General features: G+C 37.6%; 1 protein-coding gene across 2 annotated transcripts in view; it reads left to right on the top strand.

The window, feature by feature from the left end:
• Positions 1 to 21432, top strand: part of TRPM3 (transient receptor potential cation channel subfamily M member 3) — a 596910-nt gene that overhangs the window by 313057 nt on the left and 262421 nt on the right. For both annotated transcript variants that reach the window (XM_069574093.1, XM_069574094.1), the window contains exons 4-5: positions 4269 to 4482; positions 7952 to 8076. In XM_069574093.1, the coding sequence (XP_069430194.1) occupies positions 4269 to 4482; positions 7952 to 8076 (339 nt within the window). The remainder of the gene's footprint in view (positions 1 to 4268; positions 4483 to 7951; positions 8077 to 21432) is intronic.

Genomic DNA, 21432 nt, shown 5'->3' on the forward strand with positions numbered 1-21432 from the left:
CAGTGATCTGTTCATGTGATCAGTAAATTTGGTTCCTTATTGGTAACTTGTATATATAACATTAGAAGCTCCAAAGCGAATTATTTACTGAGTGAGACTTATTCCTAAAAACATATTTGAGTTATTCTTACTAATTACTGTAAATAATTGAACTCCAGAATGCATTATTTAGGTAGGTTAAGCCTGTGAAAATTATTACACAGTCTCTGTAGTAATTAGTATGGCTGTAGTCTCTCTTCACATTGAGTTAGTAATATAGGTGTGTCTGTTCCCAGATACTCCCTGTGGCTCAGAATATCACATTATTTACATGGCTAAATGAAACTTGAAAGTGGGGACACTCAGTGAGGTATCTTGAAGTTCAAAAAGCGATAATCCTAATCACAAACCTAAAACAACTATTTAGGCTTGGAAGGGCATATAATTTTAGAAGAATCTTTATACTTAAACATTTTTCTATATTTAGAAGTGTAATTTATATCTCACCTTAGAAGAATATGGATCCTTGTTTTTTGAAGGAATAAGAGAGTGATGTTGAGATATGAAGTTATTGAACAACTGAAAATGCAGTTTTTTAGCATCTCCCATACAGAACATTCTTGGTTTATATAGTTTTGAAGCCTTCTAAATCTCAGTTCTACTTTATTTGACTAAGTATCCCTTTCTAGAGTTAGTCAAAATTATATAAATTTAATCTAGTAAAGCTCCCAAATTATGACTCCTTAGGTAGCATAAATTCAGTGTTTAGGCACAGAAAACATAGCATCCATTATATAGGTAGCTTTCTTATAAACAGTCACTCAATGAGATAACAAATATAACAATGATAATTTTTAAAACTTTTATTTAAGAAACATTTATGTTTGCTTCTACCACTGCAATACCCTCTCTCCAGCCCCAGGGTTCCTATTTCACACATTATAAACTCTAGTTAAATTCTGTTGATATATGATAAACTTCTATTAATATAATATACTTAGCTAAAATTGCCAACCTTTACTTTTTCCATTATGGAATTAATTTTTGCTATGTAGATCAAATCAATATAAAATCAGCTTGTTAAATTCTAATACTTCTTTGTATTTCTAGTATATGAATAATAAATGGTAAACTCTAGCTCTTTGGTATTTCTTGATGATGCAGTTTAATTTATCAAGCTACTTTCCTATTTTGTATGTTTTTGCCTCACATTTCAACTAAATAGACTTAAAATATACTTTAACAAAAGAATAACATATAATTTTTGAGATTTTTATGGTAATGGGATCTCCCAGATCCAAAAAATATTACAATAAATTGTCATGTCCTGGACATGCTTGTATGATTACATGCAAGTCTATTCTTTTTGTTATGCAGCTTCAACATTAATATTTAATAAGTTCCCAAACTTAATACTTTTCTCTCGTAATATGTAGACTTTAGAATACTTTAATTCTCATTATTGCGTCCTAATTTATATTCTATATTATCCAGCACTTTATTCTATCCCTTTCCACCATAAATTAGACACTATTATCACTTTATATTTTACAACTAACGCTTTTTAAAATTTACTCTGTTTATGCTAATATCTTTATTTACTACTCTTTCTTGTATCCCAGATCATCCATCTGGGATCATGTAACTTCTGCCTGCTCCATGTATTTTAAAATTTCCTTCAGTGAAGTCTACTAGAGGTAATTACTTGGTTTTAGTAGTCTGAAAATGTCTGTAAAATGATCTTATTTTTGGAAAGATACTTTTTGTTGAATTCTACACTGACAAATTTCTCTTTGCACAATGAAGACACTGTTCCTGCCTCCATTGTTGCTGTTGGAAATAAGCCTTCAGTCTAGTGACTGTTTCCTTGTAGGTGATCAGTATTTCTTTTCTAGCTTCTTTTGAATGCTTCTCCCACCCCAACCCTTTGGTCTTCTCTATGACTGATGTATGGATGGGGTTTCTTTTTAGTTATCCTGCTTCAGAGTCATTGAACTTCTTGAATCTGAGAATTGGAATCTTTTAGTAATTCTGAGAAATTCCCTGCCAATATCTCTTCAAGTATTGTTTCTTGCCTGTTATCTCTTTTATTTCTATCTAGAATTCTGATTACCTCCTATAAAATTATCACATTTTCTTCTGTGTTTCTAATTCTCTGGTTTTTCTAGGCTGCATCTGGTTTATTTCTCTGTATCTATAGGATCAGTCCTGGGTGTTCATTGGAAGGACTGATGTCGAAGCTGAAGCTCCAATACTTTGGCCACCTGATGCGAAGAGCTGACTCATTTGAAAAGACCCTGATGCTGGGAAAGATGCAGGGCAGGAGAAGGGGACGACAGAGGAGATGGCATCACCAACTCAATGGACATGGGTTTGGGTGGACTCTGGGAGTTGGTGATGGACAGGGAGTCCTGGTGTGCTGCAGTTCATGGGGTCACAAAGAGTCAGACACGACTGAGTGACTGAACTGAACTGAACTGACAGTTAGAATGTCTGATCTTATAGTTGCATTTATCCACTGTATTTCTCATTTAAATTTTTACATTTTAGTTTCTAGAGGTTCTGTTTTTTACTCTTTCAAATGGAAGTGATCATTTTTTATAATCTTTTTCTTTATTCATATATTCAGCTTTCTCATTTATGTTCTTAATATATTAAATGTAGTCATTTTATATTCTCTGTCAGAGCATTTTACTGTCTTTGAGGATCTTATTCTGCTACCTATTGTGTCTTTTGGTTCTCATTCATGTTGCTTTATCTCCTTATGTAATTTGTAATATCTTTTACAATGAAATGCTTATTTTCCCAAGAGAATTACTTGAGACCTGGATTGATGATGCATTCCTTCACAAATAATTTGCATGTGCCTCTGCCAGTTATCTGGAGCCATTACTCCACTTACGTTAAATACTCTGATGTTTCTCAGACCACACTGAGAATGTAGACGTAGACCAAAATCTGTATGAGGGCCCACTTTTGTTTATAAATAACCAGAGGAGAATTTAAAGAGAGACCCCATGCGTAAAGCTGGGGGGTCTCTCCTTATGCCCCCCATACTGCATTAAGCTATTAAAACAGCTGTTTAGGGGCTTCCAGGGTTTAGGAAAAAGCCTCAAGGCCAAAGCTTCCTTTGGTATTCCTTACTTCCTGAGATTCCAGCTTCCACTTTGTTTAGGTATCTGAATATTCTCTCTTTTCATGCCAGCTCAGCAATGCATTGCAAAAGGCTTTTCAGTGCATTTGCCAAGTATTCTAGTTGTTTCTAGATAGAAATGAAATCTTGATATAATGAAACAAAGATTTGAATGAGCATATTTATATAATTTTTAAAAAAGATATAACATGATGGTTGAACAGTCATGTCTGACTCTTTGAGACCCCATGGACTCCTTTGAGATCCTCTAGGCTCCTCTGTCCATGTCATTCTCCAGGCAATGATACTGGGATGGGTAGCCTTTCCCTTCTCGAAAGATGTTCTGGACCCAGGTATAGAACCTGGGTCTCTGGCATTGCAGGCAGGTTCTTTACCACCTAAGCCATATGGGAAGCCCATCTAAATGTTTAGTTATATATATATATATGTATATTTGTCATTTTATGTATTTATAGAATTTTATTTATATATACTTATAATAACTTATTTCTAGTTGCATATGTAACTACCTTGATATCTGCTATGCACTCTAATATTTTCAACTATTCTATAAAAATAATTGGCATGACTTTTGTCACTTTTCTTTGAAAGATAAAGCAAACCTTTGGCATGCAGTTAATTTAGGTTTAAGTAAATGTTATCAGCTGTTACCATATTTAAACATTCTCATTACATTATGTAGAACTGTAGAATTTTTCTAAACCTACCAAAATAATAGGGTCACAGAAACAGTCATATATAGGTCCAGTTATTATAAAGGGATTACTTATATTGAAAATGGTAGCAATATGTGAACTGTTGCACAAATGTTAAGGTTAAATATAAATATGATTTCCTTTGAGTAAAGAAGGCATCCTTGGGAAAGTTGTGTTTATACTGCATTTTAGAAAGTTAAATAATTTTAAAATCTATAGGCATTCAGAATTTCAAAAAAACTTGTTAAAAATGGTGAATCTCTTTATCTAATGAAGGTCTTCAGTAAAGCAATTGATTTTCCCCTTTAAAAAAAAAATCTTGTTTCTTACAAGACATTTTCTTCAAGTAACTACACATATCATTGCAATCAGTAAAGACAAACAGCTGCAGCCACCCTGCCCTGCCCGCCTCCCTAATCAACGGTCATTTCTTTTTCTAGTATGTACGAGTATCTTTCGATACAAAGCCTGATCTCCTCCTACACCTGATGACCAAGGAATGGCAGTTGGAGCTTCCCAAGCTTCTCATCTCGGTGCATGGGGGCCTGCAGAACTTTGAACTCCAGCCAAAACTCAAGCAAGTCTTTGGCAAAGGTCTCATCAAAGCAGCCATGACGACTGGAGCATGGATATTCACTGGAGGGGTTAACACAGGTAATTGGAAGTGGGACAGAGAAGGACAGCATAAGATCACAAGAATGTCGTGACTAAGATCGCTTTCTTCTAAGGTTAAATACGTTTGCATATCCTCACCTCATCCCCTACCCGTGTCCTCAGCTGCTGGTTATTGCTCCTTTCAGTGCTTCTCACTCCTTCCTCTCCCTAAATGATAACTGTGCTGTCATTTCTCCACCAAGAATTACTTACACTTAAGACACAGACTGGAATACTTGACAATATAGAACTTATAAACATGACTGATGGAATTTGACAGGTTATTTTCAATACCTCAAATTGCCAAATAAGCATCCAATATTTTTTTAAGGAATAACTTTTGCTCTGAATTGGAGATTCCATACCTGTTCTTTAAGTGAGTTTAAGTTTGATGCAAGTAGCTTTAATTTTTGAAAAATGCCCTTCCCATCTAGGATGACAGCACACTCTAGAGTAGTATGTGTTTATCATTTAAAATATTTCGTTGAGTCAACTCTGCACCAACAGAACATACCCCACTCTGAAGTCCAAGTAGTTTTTTCTACCTGCCAAATGAGTTTCTATATTGTGATCCAGGGAGGCTGTCAAATCAGTTCTTACAAAGCCACTTAGAGTTAAATGCTTATCTGCAGAACATTAGGAATGTGCATTTGATAATGGAATGGATGCCTGTAAATTGTTTTGACATGTTTCCCCAGAGTGAATCAGAAGTGCCAATTGGAAGAGACAGGTATTGCTGCAGTAAGTTAATTCAGACTTGTTTTAAGACTCCAAGTCTGCCCATGTGGACATATTTGAAGTTAATGGGACATTCTGAACATAACCATGGACCAACTAGTTTTAAATGAAAATGTTATCTCAATGTTGTTTAGTCATTGGTTTGTAGTTTAGATCAGGGTCCCCAATCCCTGGGCCGTGGACCGCCTGTTAGGAATCAGGCCACACAACAAGAGGTGAGCAGCAGACAAGCTTCATCTGTGGCTCCCCATCACTCCCCATCACTTGCATTGCTGCCTGCACCATCTCTCTCTCCCCAACCCCACCCCTGTCCGTGGAAAAATTGTCTTCCGCAAAATCTGTCTCTGGTGCCAAAAAGGTTGGGGACCGCTGGTTTAGATGATGTTTAAGTGAGACCCGCACTCAGAATTCTTCTCCATATCTAGAATTCGTGAACATTCAGCCCACAACAACATAGGTGCATTTCTGCTGTGAATGCTGCAAATTGCCTGTGCCTATCATTGTCATGTGAATCCCTGACTCAGTCTGTAAACTGACATGATCTTAGAATGACCTTCCCAGCCAGCTGTTTATTTTATGGTGATCAAATAGCTACAGAACAGTTTTCTTTTCTTGGCTGTTCAGGTTTTAAGCTCCAACTTCCACTCACAGTTTAACAGGCATCATTTGCCTATGATTATTCAGTCTTCTGCTTTCCTGACATAACCGGCAACTCCTATGGAGAGCAACTCAAAAGTTTCTAAAAGAAATTCTTACTAGGGAATTCCCTAGTGTCTGGTGGTTAGGACTCAGCACTCTCACTGCCAGGGGCCCAGGTTTGATCTCTGGTCAGGGAACTAAGATTCCAGTAAGTACTTGGCACAGCCCCGGTTCCCACCCACCCCCCCAAAAAAGAGAAAAGGAAAGAAGTACTTATCTTCTGTTTGCAGGCACTTGGGACATTGTATATTGTTTTTCTTCTTTTGTGAAAAGCATCCAATATCAAAAGGAGAATTTATAGCATAAATATTGTAAACCAAAGAGTTCACCTCTACCTCTCTCCAGGCAGAGTGTTCAGTCCAGGACTCAAAGTGAGGTTCTAATGGTGGCACACTCAGCTTGAGTAAGAGGTGATAATGGAATTGTGGCAGATGGAGGGAGGGGTACCATGAAGTTAGCTTTCTTGTCCAGAACTGGACCCCAAAGGAGTTTTGCACATAAATAGGAAAAAAATTTCAGAGAAGGCAATGGCAACCCACTCCAGTGTTCTTGCCTGGAAAATCCCAGGGATGGAGGAACCTGGTGGGCTGCCGTCTATGGGGTCGCACAGAGTCGGACACAACTAAAGTGACTTAGCAGCAGCAGCAGCAGGAAAAAAACTTAACACTAATGTTGATAGCTTTGCCTTGTATTTGTTTTTGTTTATCAATACTCTCTTTTAGAAGACCCGTAGATGGGTGAGTAAGTGAAATTGATGCTCTTCTCAACACTCCCAGCACAACTGAACATGGATTAGTGACTATTTACACTACCCTGTTGTTTGATTTTTTAAGGGCGGCTCTTTCTGTTTGATCTTATGAATACTGCAGAATCGAGTTGTTCACACATGTCTGTTGTCTCCTGTGGTTAAACTGCCTGGTGTGTTTTGTGTGCTTAGTTCAGCGACCAGTTCCCGGGCCCTCACTCTGTGCTGGAACCTAAAGCTCCTGCAGAGAGTGAGACACGTATCTCCAACCTTCTCCTCAAAGAGTTTACTCTGAGCAGAGATATTCTTTCTCACATGTGATTATGAACCACAAAAGAATATGTTCAGTGACATACTGAACTATTCAAAATACACCAACTGCAACTCTGTTCAAATGGAGAAGAAATCAAACCCAACTAAACTTTCATGTAGGAGATGGCACTAGGTATGAGTTTTCCTTGAAGAATGTGTGCTGTTTTCCTTAAACGATAAGTGGAAACATCTCTTCTTAGAAAATATATTTCATATCTTCTATAAAAATGGTCACTTGAGAGGGAAGTTAAAAGATTAGAAATTACATCTTCTCCAAATAGTTTATTAAAAAGTAAATGTACGTTTCCTACCATCTTGTAAACTAAATTTTCTCACTCTTAACTATGGTGAGAAAGGTTGTGGTGATGGGAAGGCCATTAGGACAGAGAGGAAAACAATTAGAATGATGTCTAAAAAGATATATTCATGTATTTTTAACATAAATTTTCCACAGACTATGTCAACCTTTTCTTTATAAGCAGAGTCTCCACATTATGTCTCTGTATATAAGAAGGTGAAATCAAGATTAACAAAATCCAAGTTAAGCAATTACTCTATTTGATGACCCTAATTCATATATGAACTTTGGTACAGATTTAATATATTATAGATGATGCTTTTTATAGGATATAGTCATGCTGTTCTTAGTCATGTTAATACATCATTATGCTTATAAGAAAAAGATTCTCTAAGTATAAAGTATTTTTCTTTTCACAGACACTGTATTCTTTTTTTTCATTAGAGATAAAATAAGGAATTCATTGCTAGAGTTCATCTGTAAGTCCAGGAAATGTATCCAGCATTAGAGCTACAAGTTTATGTTCTCTCCTGAACAAGTGTAGTTTTGTAGAAATGTGTCAAAATTTTATATTCAATGCATTTAATCTTAGAAAAAACAGTTACCACAGTTTCCTTCAGATCAATGGAAAGCAATGCTTTGAAAGGCAAAATTAACACTTCTCTTTTTCTGCTTAGGTGTTATTCGTCATGTTGGCGATGCCTTGAAGGACCATGCATCTAAGTCTCGAGGAAAGATATGTACCATAGGTATCGCCCCCTGGGGAATTGTGGAAAACCAAGAAGACCTGATTGGAAGAGATGTAAGTTCTGGGAGCTGCTCCTCCATGTTACTTCTCATAGAGGCAATATCAAAAGAGTAAAATAAAATTAATCAGGAAAGTCCTAAGTAAGACTTAACTTCCCTCTTGTTTTGAATCAGTGGGGTATCAATCAATCAAAATATCAATCAAATTTTGCAAGTACTTTTGGCCCAATTATGTTAAAATTAATTAACAAAATGAGCTCATTGACTGATACATAAAATGGGGACCTTTCTTCACCCAGGTCTCCAATTTCTTTGTTATTTGAGTGTCCTTCAACTAAGACAGGAGGCTACAGAGGGAGATTCTTTTCACTCAAACTTGTGGCTTCCCTCTCCTTTGCTAAATGCTTGGGTGAGGAGTGGGCACACTCCTGGAGATCTTTATTCCCCACTCCAGGACTACTCAGAAGCCCTTGACCAAACCCAGAAGAGTATCACCCTTTCTTTCCTATTCTGATGTGTAGAACCACACACTGAACAGAGAATTTGATCCTATTTTTTCTGAGTCATCATCTTATTTCTGTGCCTTCCAGGGTCTCATTTTTGTTTAAAACTTGCAAACAAGTCATTCCTTACCTCCCTTTTAGAGTTTTTCTCTTACTAACAACCAGATTTCCCCCTTAGGTAATGCTTTCCAAAATTCCAGGTGTATGAGTTAAACTATGCACACAGATTGCCAGGCATTATTCACTTCTTTGTCCCCAGTAATTTTAGCAATTAATTATTTATCAATGCTTCTCTAAATCAGATCAATACACTCCTTCATTTCCAATAAAGACCTGCAATACAGTATAATAAGTGTGCTGAGCAGTTTTTTCTTAGTAACATGAAGTCTGTTTGAGCCAAAAAAAAAAAAAAAATTTTTTTTTAATCAAAGAGATTGAGAAGTAACTGGTCCTAAACCACTTCTTCTATTGTGTTTATAGCGAAACCATCCTATTTCAGTGAAATATATGCCGTTTTTAAAATACAATGCAAAAACTTTGAATTTAAAATTCAAGATCATGAAATGGAATCAGTGAATAAATACTCTCTGAGTCTTTCAGAACCTTTAAGTAATAAGAAATGTCCATATCTAGGCTACCAAATAAGATATTTTATCAGTGTAGTATTCTCTTAACTAAAATGTACTTGCTGTTTCATATCACATACAAATTAAATCTTTCAAGCAGCAATTTCCAGTTTGTTATGTTGGCAGAACTGGCTGGAAGTAATTGTAATTTTTTTCAAAGTATCTGAGACTAGTCTTTGTGGAATATATTTTGGTTAATTCTTGCCTTAGATTCCTCGTTGACTTTTAAGTATATATCAATTGTGAACTAGAACAAAAATGGTTCTTTTTTGTGTGTGTGAAAAACGGTTCTTAAAGAATTAGAATATGCTAAAATGTCCCCTAATACCAAGAGCATCTAATTGTTCATTTTGTTAACAAATGAATTAATTATTTAAAATGCTGTGATGATTCAAAAGTCATTTTTAAATGTTCATAGATTCACATCTCTCTTATAAAACTGAGTTGTTATTATTCAGCTTTGTGGAGGGAAAACCATTTTGGAACTTTCTCATGCAGATGAACTGTGAATAAATGAAAGCTAATTATTTCTTTATTCAAGATAGAGTAGCCATGTAATTACCTCAGTTGCTTAATCATTTTTCAAAGCATGCTGGCACTGCCTTTCTGTGTCATTTTGTTTGTCTGATAATTCTATATGATTGCAAAAAGGAAGTACTTATATTGTGTTCACTTGCCATGCTGGGTTAGAAAAATCGCTTCTAATTCATTTTCCTCCAATTCTAGCTTCTTGCCTTTGATTTTCCCTCCTCACTTTCTCCTCTCTTTCACTTTCCTTTTCTTTCTGCCTGTATTTCTTACCAGTGCTACGCCTATAGGAACTTGTGCCTATGCCAATAGGGCTTACTTACATTATCTGGTTTCCCAGTGAAAAAATGGCCTTGATCCCAGTGCAGAGAGCAGAAAAGGCCACTTATAAGTTCAGTAAAATGTGCACATTCATTGTCCCTGCTTACAGGGGTCTAATCCAAGATCCAAGTGAACTTGCAGAGAGATTGAGAAAAGGAAATAAAATTGGCAGGTTGTAGAAAGCACAGGAATAACAATTGTATTTTTGTCCTTTAGTAAATCTTTGACCACGGTCTATTGCATTTCAACCATTCTGGCATATTTTCCCCCAAACTGGGAAACCAGACTATGCATAGGATTTCTCAGGCTCCTGTATAATAGTGTTTGTCCCTCAGTGATGCTATGCTATGCCAGATAGTGTCTGTTAATTATTTGGAGCAACAGTGCTGTTTCTGGTGTACAGGATTTATGACATCGCTTAAGAGACATTTTAATATGTGTTTATTATTCTAATGTGATAATTTAAAAGGAATATGATGTCAGGCTATCATAAAAAAAGTATTTGAATGAAATATTGGTAGTCACTGGTGAAAATCCGCCCAAAAGTCATTGAAATAGAAGTGTTGTCTGGTAAGCTTTTTTAAGTCGTTACAATAATTTTCATAACTGGCTTGATTCAACACCTTTTATCTTTATTCTTCCATTTTCTATAAACAAACTCATATGTAATAAACATCAAAAAGGAAACCTTTTGATATCAGACATCAGGTAGCAGAGGAAAACAACCAACATATTATTAAAATTCCTGGCCATCTCAGAATTCTATCAAAATGCAGTCATTTGAAAACAGGATTGTTACCTTTTTGCTCAAGTATATATCTATATCCCAAAATAAGATTGAAGTGGCACAAAATAAATGTCAAGGGGAATCTAGGAAATTTACTTGAAATAAATAAAAATGTAAGGATAAAAGAAAGGCTCTATATCTAATGCCAAATATTTTATTTCAGTAGATTTATATCTAGACTGACAGAAAATATAGATCATTTTATCTCTATGGGACTGGCTCTCAGATGAGCCATTTAGAGGCTGAAAATTCAATTGTTACCAGAGTTATGTTACTGATAGAAGTAGTAGACATCACAGTTGCATTGCTATTCATCTTAGAATTTGAATATACCTTTGGAATGGCACCATAAATGCAAATACTAGTCATAAAAATAAAGAAGAAAGTTTAATTTGCCTTAGGGAGTGCTTGTAGGTATTCTAAAGCACTTACCTCCCTTCAAGTCTTATCTCTGAACTAGGCTTGAAAGATACAGGACATGTATCTTTGGATTCTGACTTCAAATTAGAGCCACACGCATAGTAGATACTCAATAAATATTGAGGAAGATGATTGGCCATGATGAAATTCAGGCTTCTGGGAAAACAAACATTATGGGGAAAATATATAATAATAAATCTTATCTGTTTCACAACTTTACCACAACTCCATCTCTACTCATTACAGAGCTTGAGCATACTATAGTAACTATAGTGAGGGATTGTTTTACCCAAGCATCTGCATGAAAAACTATTTTCTTACATAGTAGCTTAAACTGGGAGGTGAATGGTGAAAGCTCTACATGTTGGGTAGGGAGACAAACAAATGTGGAGGCCAACAGTCTCTTCTCTAACCCCTTTGAATCAGATGCATGATCCTCTTGTCTGAGTGATAGAACTAGCCTTAATTCTTTAAATGTGAATGCCTTCAACTCTGTTTAACCAAATCTTTTCAATTAATAAATAAAACAACAGACTTTAATGAAGAATAATGCTGTGAATACTAATATGATAACAATTTTTTACCCTGCTGTTAGACCTTAAAATGAATATTGTTCAGCTCTTAAGTTTAATTCTACCTCTGTGAGTTTCCATATTATTCCTACTGTTCCTTCCTTCCATGGCCCAGAATCCTATACTTCCCTCGAACGAAGCTCAAACCTCCCTTCCACCAAGACAGTTTCCCTGACTTCACCCACAATGTCATATCTCTGATTATGATTCTCCCACAACTGTCTTACTCCTCAACTTAATTAAAAAGTCATCAAATATAGGGATTAAATGGTTTTCTTGTTTGTCATTAACCATTATCATGACACTCTGCATGAACATGAGCCATTGATATGTCATTGAAACTCTGAAATTTGATTTCTTTGCCTCTAAATTGACTATAAAAATCACTTGCTCTCTCTGTTTTATACAACTTCCATGAGCATAATCATAACAGTAACTTTAATTTGTGTGTGTGTGAGAGAGAGAAAGAGAGAGAGCTCTTATTTGAGCAAGCTCTCTGTGATTATATATATTAACCTTCTGAGCTATGTTCTATTTCATAAGAAAAATGATTAGAGCCAAGATTCACTGTCTCCAAAGCCCATGCTCTTAATTGGTAGTATGCCAGGTGGTCTATAAGAAAATACTTAATGATGTTATGTTTTTATTGTTAGTTGAGATACTGGCAGGTATTTTATGCCTGTCGATTGAACTCAGAAGTAGAATGAAAAAAAAAAAAAGTAGTCTCAATGAAAGTAACCAGAGCCCTTTCTTTGTCCCTAAAATACTCTCAATCTGCAATTATGATTATGAAAGTGTTGCCAGTGTGAACTGGTAAGAATATGATCTGGGAAACTGAGTGGCCTAGATTTACATCCCTGCTGCTGCTAAGTCACTTCAGTCGTGTCCAACTCTGTGCGACTCCATAGATGGCCGCCCGTCATGCTCCCCCATCCCTGGGATTCTCCAGGCAAGAACTCTGGAGTGAGTTACCATTTCCTTCTCCAATGCATGAAAGTGAAAAGTGAAAGTGAAGTCGCTCAGTCGTGTTCCACTCTTCGAGACCCCATGGACCGCAGCCTACCAGTCTCCTCCGTCCATGGGATTCTCCAAGCAAGAGTACTGGAGTGGGGCGCCATTGCCTTCTCCAGATTTATATCCCAGCTACACAATTTATTACTTATGTAACATTGGGCAAGTTTGTTAATCACACTGTGTTTAGTTTCACCGTCGGTAAAATCGGAAGGATGATAGTGAGACTTCTGAGTGCCATTATAAGAATGAAATGAATTGTGATTTTCATATGACTCATTTCAGACTGAGCTTCTTGCTTTAGAAAACAGTCTGACCAGAATTGTTTCAGGTAATTTAACAGTTTCTGAAGACTTTATGATTTGTCTTTTCCCAAATTTAAATTAATAAAACATGCCAAATGAAAAATCTAGACATGATTACAAGAAAAAGCACTTTTCATCTTAACCTGAGGATGAAAATTGTGTTTGGGTAGATTTTCAAAACAGGATCTCATGTGGTTGTTAAATTATCTTGAATTCAATGATAGCTTCTATTTTCCCTAAACTATACATTTATTTTCAGAATTTTATAACCTTTAAAAATTGTTACCTTTAATTGGAAAGTGTTCTTTCAATGTCATTTTTATAGTTTAAGCCAAGAAATATCAAGTTTAATAATGCAATTGATGGATAATTCTAGTACAGTTTTCAACTCAGTATATTTTTCACTTCAAATTTAAGCCAAATGTGAACTTCACATTGTAATCTCAGAAAACCTCCCAAGAGTGTCCTTACATGATATTTGTTGGACTTCTATGATAGGTTAGATAAGATTATATTCAGAGGATGTGAGAGGAGAAATTGAGACAAGGAGACCCCACCAATGCTGTGCAGTCATAAAGGAGCCAATGCTAGCTAACCCTGGGCCACACTCAGGTTCGGGACTACCTTCAGTGGCATGACAATGCAGTTTCAGTAAGCAGTGTTGGATTTGGATTTGGACATGTTGGTTTCAAAGTTCCTTTGAAATATCTATGTGAAATTGTCCAGCAGGATTGTGAGAAAGATCTTGTTACCCACTTAGTTTCAGAAGGTGTCTGCATATAGATGACAACTGCTGCTGCTGCTGCTGCTAAGTCACTTCTGTTGTGTCTGATTCTGTGTGACCCTATAGACAGCAGCCCACCAGGTTCCCCTGTCCCTGGGATTTTCCAGGCAAGAGTACTGGAATGGGGTGCCATAGCCTTCTCCGAGATGACAACTGAAGTCACTGCAGTACAGGACAGGATGCAGGGAGGGCCTGAGGATATCCCAGATCCTGTTGTTAGCCAATATTTAATGACTGAGCAGAGAGAAGCAGCCTGCAAATGGAGACCAGAGGAAAGGCTAAGAGGGAGCAGCAAAAGCAGAGAGTGTTATGGAAGTCAAGGGAAGAGTGTGCTTCAGAGGATAGAGTGAAGGGTAATGCCCAGTATAACTGAGGGACTAAGGAAGATAAGGACTTGGAAGCATTCACTCAGTTTATCAAGACAGACATCATTTGCCTCACTGATCAAAGCTGTTTCAGAAGCCAAATGAAGGATCAAGCCACATTTCAATAGGTTGAGGAGGGGAAAAAAGTAGAGATGGCAAGTAGAAACTACCTTTTTGAGGTTTGGCTGAGAAGAGAAGGGACATGAGTAGCCATAGGGAACCATAGTTGGAGGGATTTGTTTCTTCAAAACTGGGAGAGATTTGAGTTTGTTTATGTTTATGGTATAAATGCAGTTAGGGATGGTGAGGAGATAATTGATGAAATAAGTCCCAGAGCGGCCCTGTGGTGATGAGAGCTAAAGGGGAGATTAAACATCTGTACCCTTGTAACCAAAGGAGAAGAAGAAAAACTATGTAGGCAAAGAATTGATGGTAGGATGTTGACGTTTAGTTGGAGGCTTATCATTTATCACAGAAATAATACTATCAACACTATTGTAGAGCTTAATAAGTATCAGCATCCAACTAAGCACTTTACACAGATAGTCATTTAATTCTCATAATGGCACTCAAAACTTATTTTTAGTATCCCCATTTTACTAATGAGAGGAACTAAACATGATGAAATTAAGTAACTTGTCCAGGGTTACATAACTAATAAATTGTGTAGCTGGGATGTAAACCTAGGCCAGCCAGTACCCTCGACCATATCTTTACTTATTATGCAATATTACTTCTCCATATACGAGCAACTGTCACTTATTTGAGTTCATATGTGGATTGTTTCATGAGTTTTATATCTCACTGAACCCTAAAAATGCCCCAATGAGGTGGCCTATAATCATAATAATCTCCATTTACAAATAGAGACACTGATACACAGATAGTAAATAACCTGTTTAAAGTCAAAAAACTGGGAAGTGTGTAAACACAGGAGTCAGCTAATCTGCTGAATGAGGATATACAGTGTTTGGGGTCAGATATATGAGGAGAGTAGAGGATGGTGGTCATTGCCCCAGTGGAGAACGGGACTAATCGGAGCCCAGAGATGGAATGCTAGGCAATTCAGAGGACCCAGGGTCACTAGAAGTCATGAAATTGTGATGCATCAGTGAATCCAGCGTAGAGGAAAAAGAATACGTTTTGAAATCTCAAAGAAGATAATAACGATATACTATTATATTAGTTATCTATCACTGTATAACAGATTACCTCAAAACTTAATGGCTTAAGACATATTCATTATCTCACAGTTTCTGAATGGCTTACTTGGGTAGTTCTGAGTTGGGGTCTCTCTTAAGATCACAGTCAAGTTGTAAGCTGAGGCTGCATCATCTAAAGGCTTGAATGGGGCTGGAGTGCCTTCTTCCAAGATGACTCATGGCTTTTGGGGAGAATTCTCACCATGTCGACCTATCCAGAAGGGTGCCTTATTGATGGCACCTGGCTCACCCCAGAGTAAGTGATTCAAGAGAGAGCAAAGAGGAAGCCCCTTATGACCTAGTTTTAGAAGCCACACACCATCCTTTTTGATTCTATGAATGCTTAGAAGTGAGTCACTGAATCCAGCCATGTTAAGGGAAGATTTTCAAAGAATTTCTAAATATATTTTAAAATCACCCCACTGATACATGGTGATTTCTAAAGCAGGGCACCCCTTTCAAAACTTAAGGTCTTTTCCCACAACCAGTAAACCCTGTGTCTGAGTGGTACACAGTCCCCCTCAGGACAGAGCAAAAGGAGGTGAGCCTATGTGAGCAGAAAGCCTGAAATGTGGATGGTGCAACTCTCTGAAGCCCATGAGTTGAACACATTTTCAAAGTGCTGTAAAATGATGCATTTGTTTTCCTATGGATTATAGTGGGAGTCAAGCAGCTAAAGTATCTGGGCATTCTTTACAGATGGATTTCTGGGTTTGCTGGTTTCTTGTTTGGATTGCAGAGCTGAGAAATAGTGTCTGGGTTTCAGTGTGACCCTGCTTTATACCTAGACTTACAGCTGAGTTGCCTGAATAGGAAACAACAAGCCAGTGCCCTGTTAGCTCAGACGTCACTGTAATTTTAAGGATGCACTGTGCCTTTCTTTTTTTCTTTAATATCATTCTCTCAGTCCCCTTGTTTCTTTATCTCAGACACAGAGGCCGTTTCCCACTGCTCTGCGGTATGCTCTTTTCTCTCCCAGAGATGCATGCCTGATCCTATGAGAACCCTGCCACTCCTTTTGTTTCTCTCTCTCCAAAGCACAAACCCCATTTTGCTGCTGCTGCCTTTCCTGACCTCTGTCTACTATCTAGTTCTAGAGGCCTCATCTGGAAATAATAGGATCAGCTGTCAGAAGGATTTTAATGCCTGGCTGAGTCACTGACAAAAATGTCCAACAGCAAAACCAACCATAGTATCGTTTAGAAATTTAAAATCAGGCTGGGTCCTCTGTCTTTCCTCTAAATGTCTCCTGTCCTGTCAAGGAAATTAAGGTCTACATGTGATTTAGAGGGAACAGTGTGCTTAGCGGGGCAGATTTGGCCAAGACACTCCACATCTCTGAGGTGCTATAGTTTTGTCTTTAGAATAAGCATGAAATGGATTAATCCACTTAAAAGTGTCTATCACAGTGCCTGGCATGCAATAAGCAATAAAAAGAATGCTAATTTTCTTCCTGTAAAAATTATAATCATGGTGCTATTAGGAGGGAAAGAGTGATTCAGTGGGCTATACTTCCCCTACCCTGTTATTGCCTGGGCAGGTTGATACACACCTCACCGGGTAATAAGGTCTGGGATTGCAGAAGGCTTGTGATTGATGACTCAAAAACCTGATTTAGCTCAATTCAGTTCTATTCAGGAAAGAAGTCACAGATACCTAAACGACTCTTGCATTGTGGAAAGCACCACAAGATGGAAGAGATCCCCAAGATTTGAGCAAACTACTTTTTTTGTAGCCAAAACACAATGCAAGGCATTGTTCAGTACTAACTTGGGAAAGGCAAGTGGATTTTTTAATACAGACTGTTCAGATTCAACTTTAGAGATAGAAAGCCTTTAGAATTTATAGTCAAGTCCTCTTCCTTACAGGTGAGAAACTGCCATCCAAAAAGTTTATCTTGATAAATATATTTTGAACATTTATTTCAGATATTACTTAGATACAAGATTATGTCTCTTTAAGCCAGTCCAGTACTTACCACATACATTTCCTAGAGAAATTCTGAGTGTGTGAATGAATGAATGAATATGTTAGGTAGTTAGAATAGGAAAAAAGGAGTCTAAAATGCCGGTGGATAAAAGACAAAGGAGGGAGAAGCATGAAAATGGAACCAAGGAAGGTCCGAGGACGGGAGTGAGAACCTCAGGTGAAACAAACAGCCCTCCTGGCTAGCCTAATTTAATAGGGCAGGCTTAGGGGGATGAGAAAAAAACATAAAAAGATGAGCCAAAATTGAGCCCCTCTATTTTTTTGGTTGACCCGCCCTCACGCCTCAAGGATGTATTTTCCTTTGCCTGCCAAATAAAACTGAGCAGCAACCAAACTGTAACACTGCTCCACCATTTCAAATTTTTGCTGCAGTGAGACAGAACTGAGGAAATTACACACTCCCCCTGACAAATAAACTGAAAGGCTTGCCCAGGGTAACAAATTAGTAATTGGAGGAACTACAACTTAAAGTTCCATCTCCTGACTTCCTACTAGGCACTCCCAGGTGAGACCAGAACGTGGGTAAAAATAGCTAGGAAAATTCCAGCCAGTGCCCTATATCAACTCCCACATGATTGATTTAAACCTATCCAAGTAGAACAGATGCTCCTGAACGATGTTCAATTCTTCCACAGTGTCTCTAGATCAGTTCTCTCCTGCCAATGATAATGGCCATACAAATGTCCTGTATAAAGACCCTCCACCTCGTTAACTCCTTGAGCAATTTATGTTACATTCCCTCTTTGTTGAAAAGTCAAGGTACACAGAAGCCTTGGAACCAGACATTACCAAGCAGCCAATACAAAGTGCTGTACAGTAGATTAATGAATGATATACTAAGTATCAAAAATCCATTTCTGTGCAGATTTCCCTTCTATGTATAGATACCAATGTCATTACCAGTCATGAAGATCACTTGATATGTAGACCTTTCAGACACCATTCACCCTTCTGGACACAGATTCCTCATTTGAAATGCAAAACACAGAATATTATTTGAGTGATTCTCTTCTCAGTTCTCTCAAGGGTGGTATATAACGTGTACCATCCTGTATTCTTAGGAGAGAATATGATCTGTTATACACAATCAATACTGCAGAACATTAGAGTTTGATTCTCCCAGGAAACACTGGCTGAGAAATGTGCTGGAGCAATCTGTACACCTACAGGTCACAGTTGTTCTGCCATACACACATGCACATGCCCATTCACACGTTTCCAAAAACATCCTCTTTTTATGAGCTCTTAACAATACAAATGATGCATTACCTCCAGAATTTTGTCAGAGGGAAAATTCATTTGCATTCATGTGCTACAAAGACATTATTTTTTTCTACTTGAAAAACATAACAGGAAGATCAGCATATCTTTTGTAGATATGCAAATTGTAAGTTGAACAAAAATAGACTGCTGGTATGTTTGTTATGAGGAATATTAAGTAGATTTTGTAGAAAAGTTGGACCCAAGTGCATTCCTCTGAAGTATTTAGGAAGTTATTTCCAACTCTGCATTTAATCAGCAAACAGTTCCAGAATATCACCATCTTAAATGACCTGCTGCTAGGTCACTTCAGTCGTGTCCGACTCTGTGCGACCCCAGAGATGGCAGCTCACCAGGCTCTTCTGTCCTTGGGATTCTCCAGGCAAGAACACTGGAGTGGGTTGCCATTTCCTTCTCCAATGCATGAGAGTGAAAAGTGAAAGTGAAGTCGCTCAATCGTGTCCGACTCTTTGCAACCCGGTAGACTACAGCCCACCAGGCTCCTCCATCCATGGGATTTTCCAAGCAAGAGTACTGGAGTGGGGTGCCATTGCCTTCTCCGCTTAAATGACCTACGAGGACATACAAAGAAAAAAACACTTGCATATTTTAAGCAACTGATTACTAATTTGTTTTCTTTACTTATATTGATGAGCTTAAATACCTGTGTTAGAGAAATCAATGATTTGTCTCCCATCATTTCATTTTGGTCACTAGTTTGCAATTGGAAAATCAGTTTATAGTTGGTAAAATAAAGCCCAACTTGACAGGGAATTCACATTTGTAGATTGCCTGAAAAATCTACCAGGCATAGTGCCAGTTACTTACAGTAACTGTACTCGCCAGTTACACTATAATCTTATCTAATCCCCATGAGGTAAGCAGTTTTATCATTTCCCTTTTACAGATTAAAAATGTGAGATTCATATTCACACACTGTTGACAGAACTGGGATTCAAAGAAATTTCCATGCTCTAAATGTTCATGATTGTTCTAGGAGTCAACATACCTTCCTCCAGTGATGACTAGAAAATAATTTAGGACATTTAACTTATTTTTTTGATTTATACCCTCTATTATTCAGCAGAAAGAAATCTTTGCCAAAATATAACCACCTTTAAGTTATCTTAACATAAGATTCAAAGAAACAGGAGCAGTAAAATGAAGAAATTAAAATTCATGAATGACACTGTAAACTTGACCCTCCTATCATAACTAATTTAGATGTTTAATATTTCTAAAGAGCTGATGCACCATATTTCACAAGAAAAGAAAGTAAAAACTCTGAAGACTGAAGTACCAATGTCCTTGGAATATTGTGGTAGGGGAAACATATATGTAGAATATCAGAGTGAAGCTGCTCAGTCATGTCTGACTTTTTGCGACCCCACGGACTGTAGCCTGCAAGGCTCCTCTGTCCATGGGATTTTCCAGGCAAGAATACCGGAGTGGGCTGCCATTTCCTTCTCCAGGGGATCTTCCCAACCCAGGAATCGAACCTGGGTCTTCCGCATTGTAGGCAGACGCTTTTACTGTCTGAGCCACCAGGGAAGTATATAGAACATAGTCAGATGATTTAATTATGTTCTTTTAATCTCAGATCATGGTAATAATGTCAAGTTGGCCCAGAAGCATTTTCACTCCTTTATTCATTTGAACCGTTCAACTTCAGCTTCTTCAGTATTACTGGTTGGGGCATAGACTTGGATTATGGTGATATTGAATGGTTTGCCTTGGAAACAAACGGAGATCATTCTGTCATTTTTGAGATTGCATCCAAGTACTGCATTTCAGACTCTTTTGCTGACCATGATGGCTACTCCATTTCTTCTGAGGGATTCCTGCCCACAGTAGTAGATATAATGGTCACCTGAGTTAAATTCACCCATTCCAGTCCATTTTAGTTTGCTGATTCCTAGAATGTCGACGTTCACTCTTGTCATCTCTTGTTTGACCACTTCCAATTTGCCTTGATTCATGGACCTGACATTCCAGGTTCCTATGCAATATTGCTCTTTACAGCATCAGACTTTGTTTCTATCACCAGTCACATCCACAGCTGGGTACTGTTTTTGCTTTGGCTTCATCCCTTCTTTCTTTCTGGAGTTATTTCTCCACTGATCTCCAGTAGCATATTGGACACCTACTGACCTGGAGAGTTCCTCATTCAGTATCCTATTATTTTGCCTTTTCATACTGTTCATGGTGTTCTCAAGGCAAGAATACTGAAGTGGTTTGCCATTCCCTTCTCCAGTGGACCACATTCTGAAGCTGAATGGTTCTATGAAGACCTACAAGACCTTGTAGAACTAACACCCAAAAAAGATGTCCTTTTGATTATAGGGGACTGGAATACAAAAGTAGGAAGTCAAGAAACACCTGGGGTAACAGGCAAATTTGGCCTTGGAATACGGAATGAAGCAGGGCAAAGACTAATAGAGTTTTGCCAAGAAAATGCACTGGTCATAGCAAACACCCTCTTCCAACAACACAAGAGAAGACTCTACACATGAACATCACCAGATGGTCAACACTGAAATCAGATTGATTATATTCTTTGCAGCCAAAGATGGAGAAGCTCTATACAGTCAGCAAAAATAAGACCGGGAGCTGACTGTGACTCAGATCATGAAGTCCTTATTGCCAAATTCAGACTTAAATTGAAGAAAGTCGGAAAAACTGCTAGACCATTCAGGTATGACCTAAATCAAATCCCTTATGATTATACAGTGGAAGTC

Source organism: Ovis canadensis, chromosome 2 (assembly GCF_042477335.2).
Source record: "Ovis canadensis isolate MfBH-ARS-UI-01 breed Bighorn chromosome 2, ARS-UI_OviCan_v2, whole genome shotgun sequence".
NCBI classification, from domain to species: domain Eukaryota; kingdom Metazoa; phylum Chordata; class Mammalia; order Artiodactyla; family Bovidae; genus Ovis; species Ovis canadensis.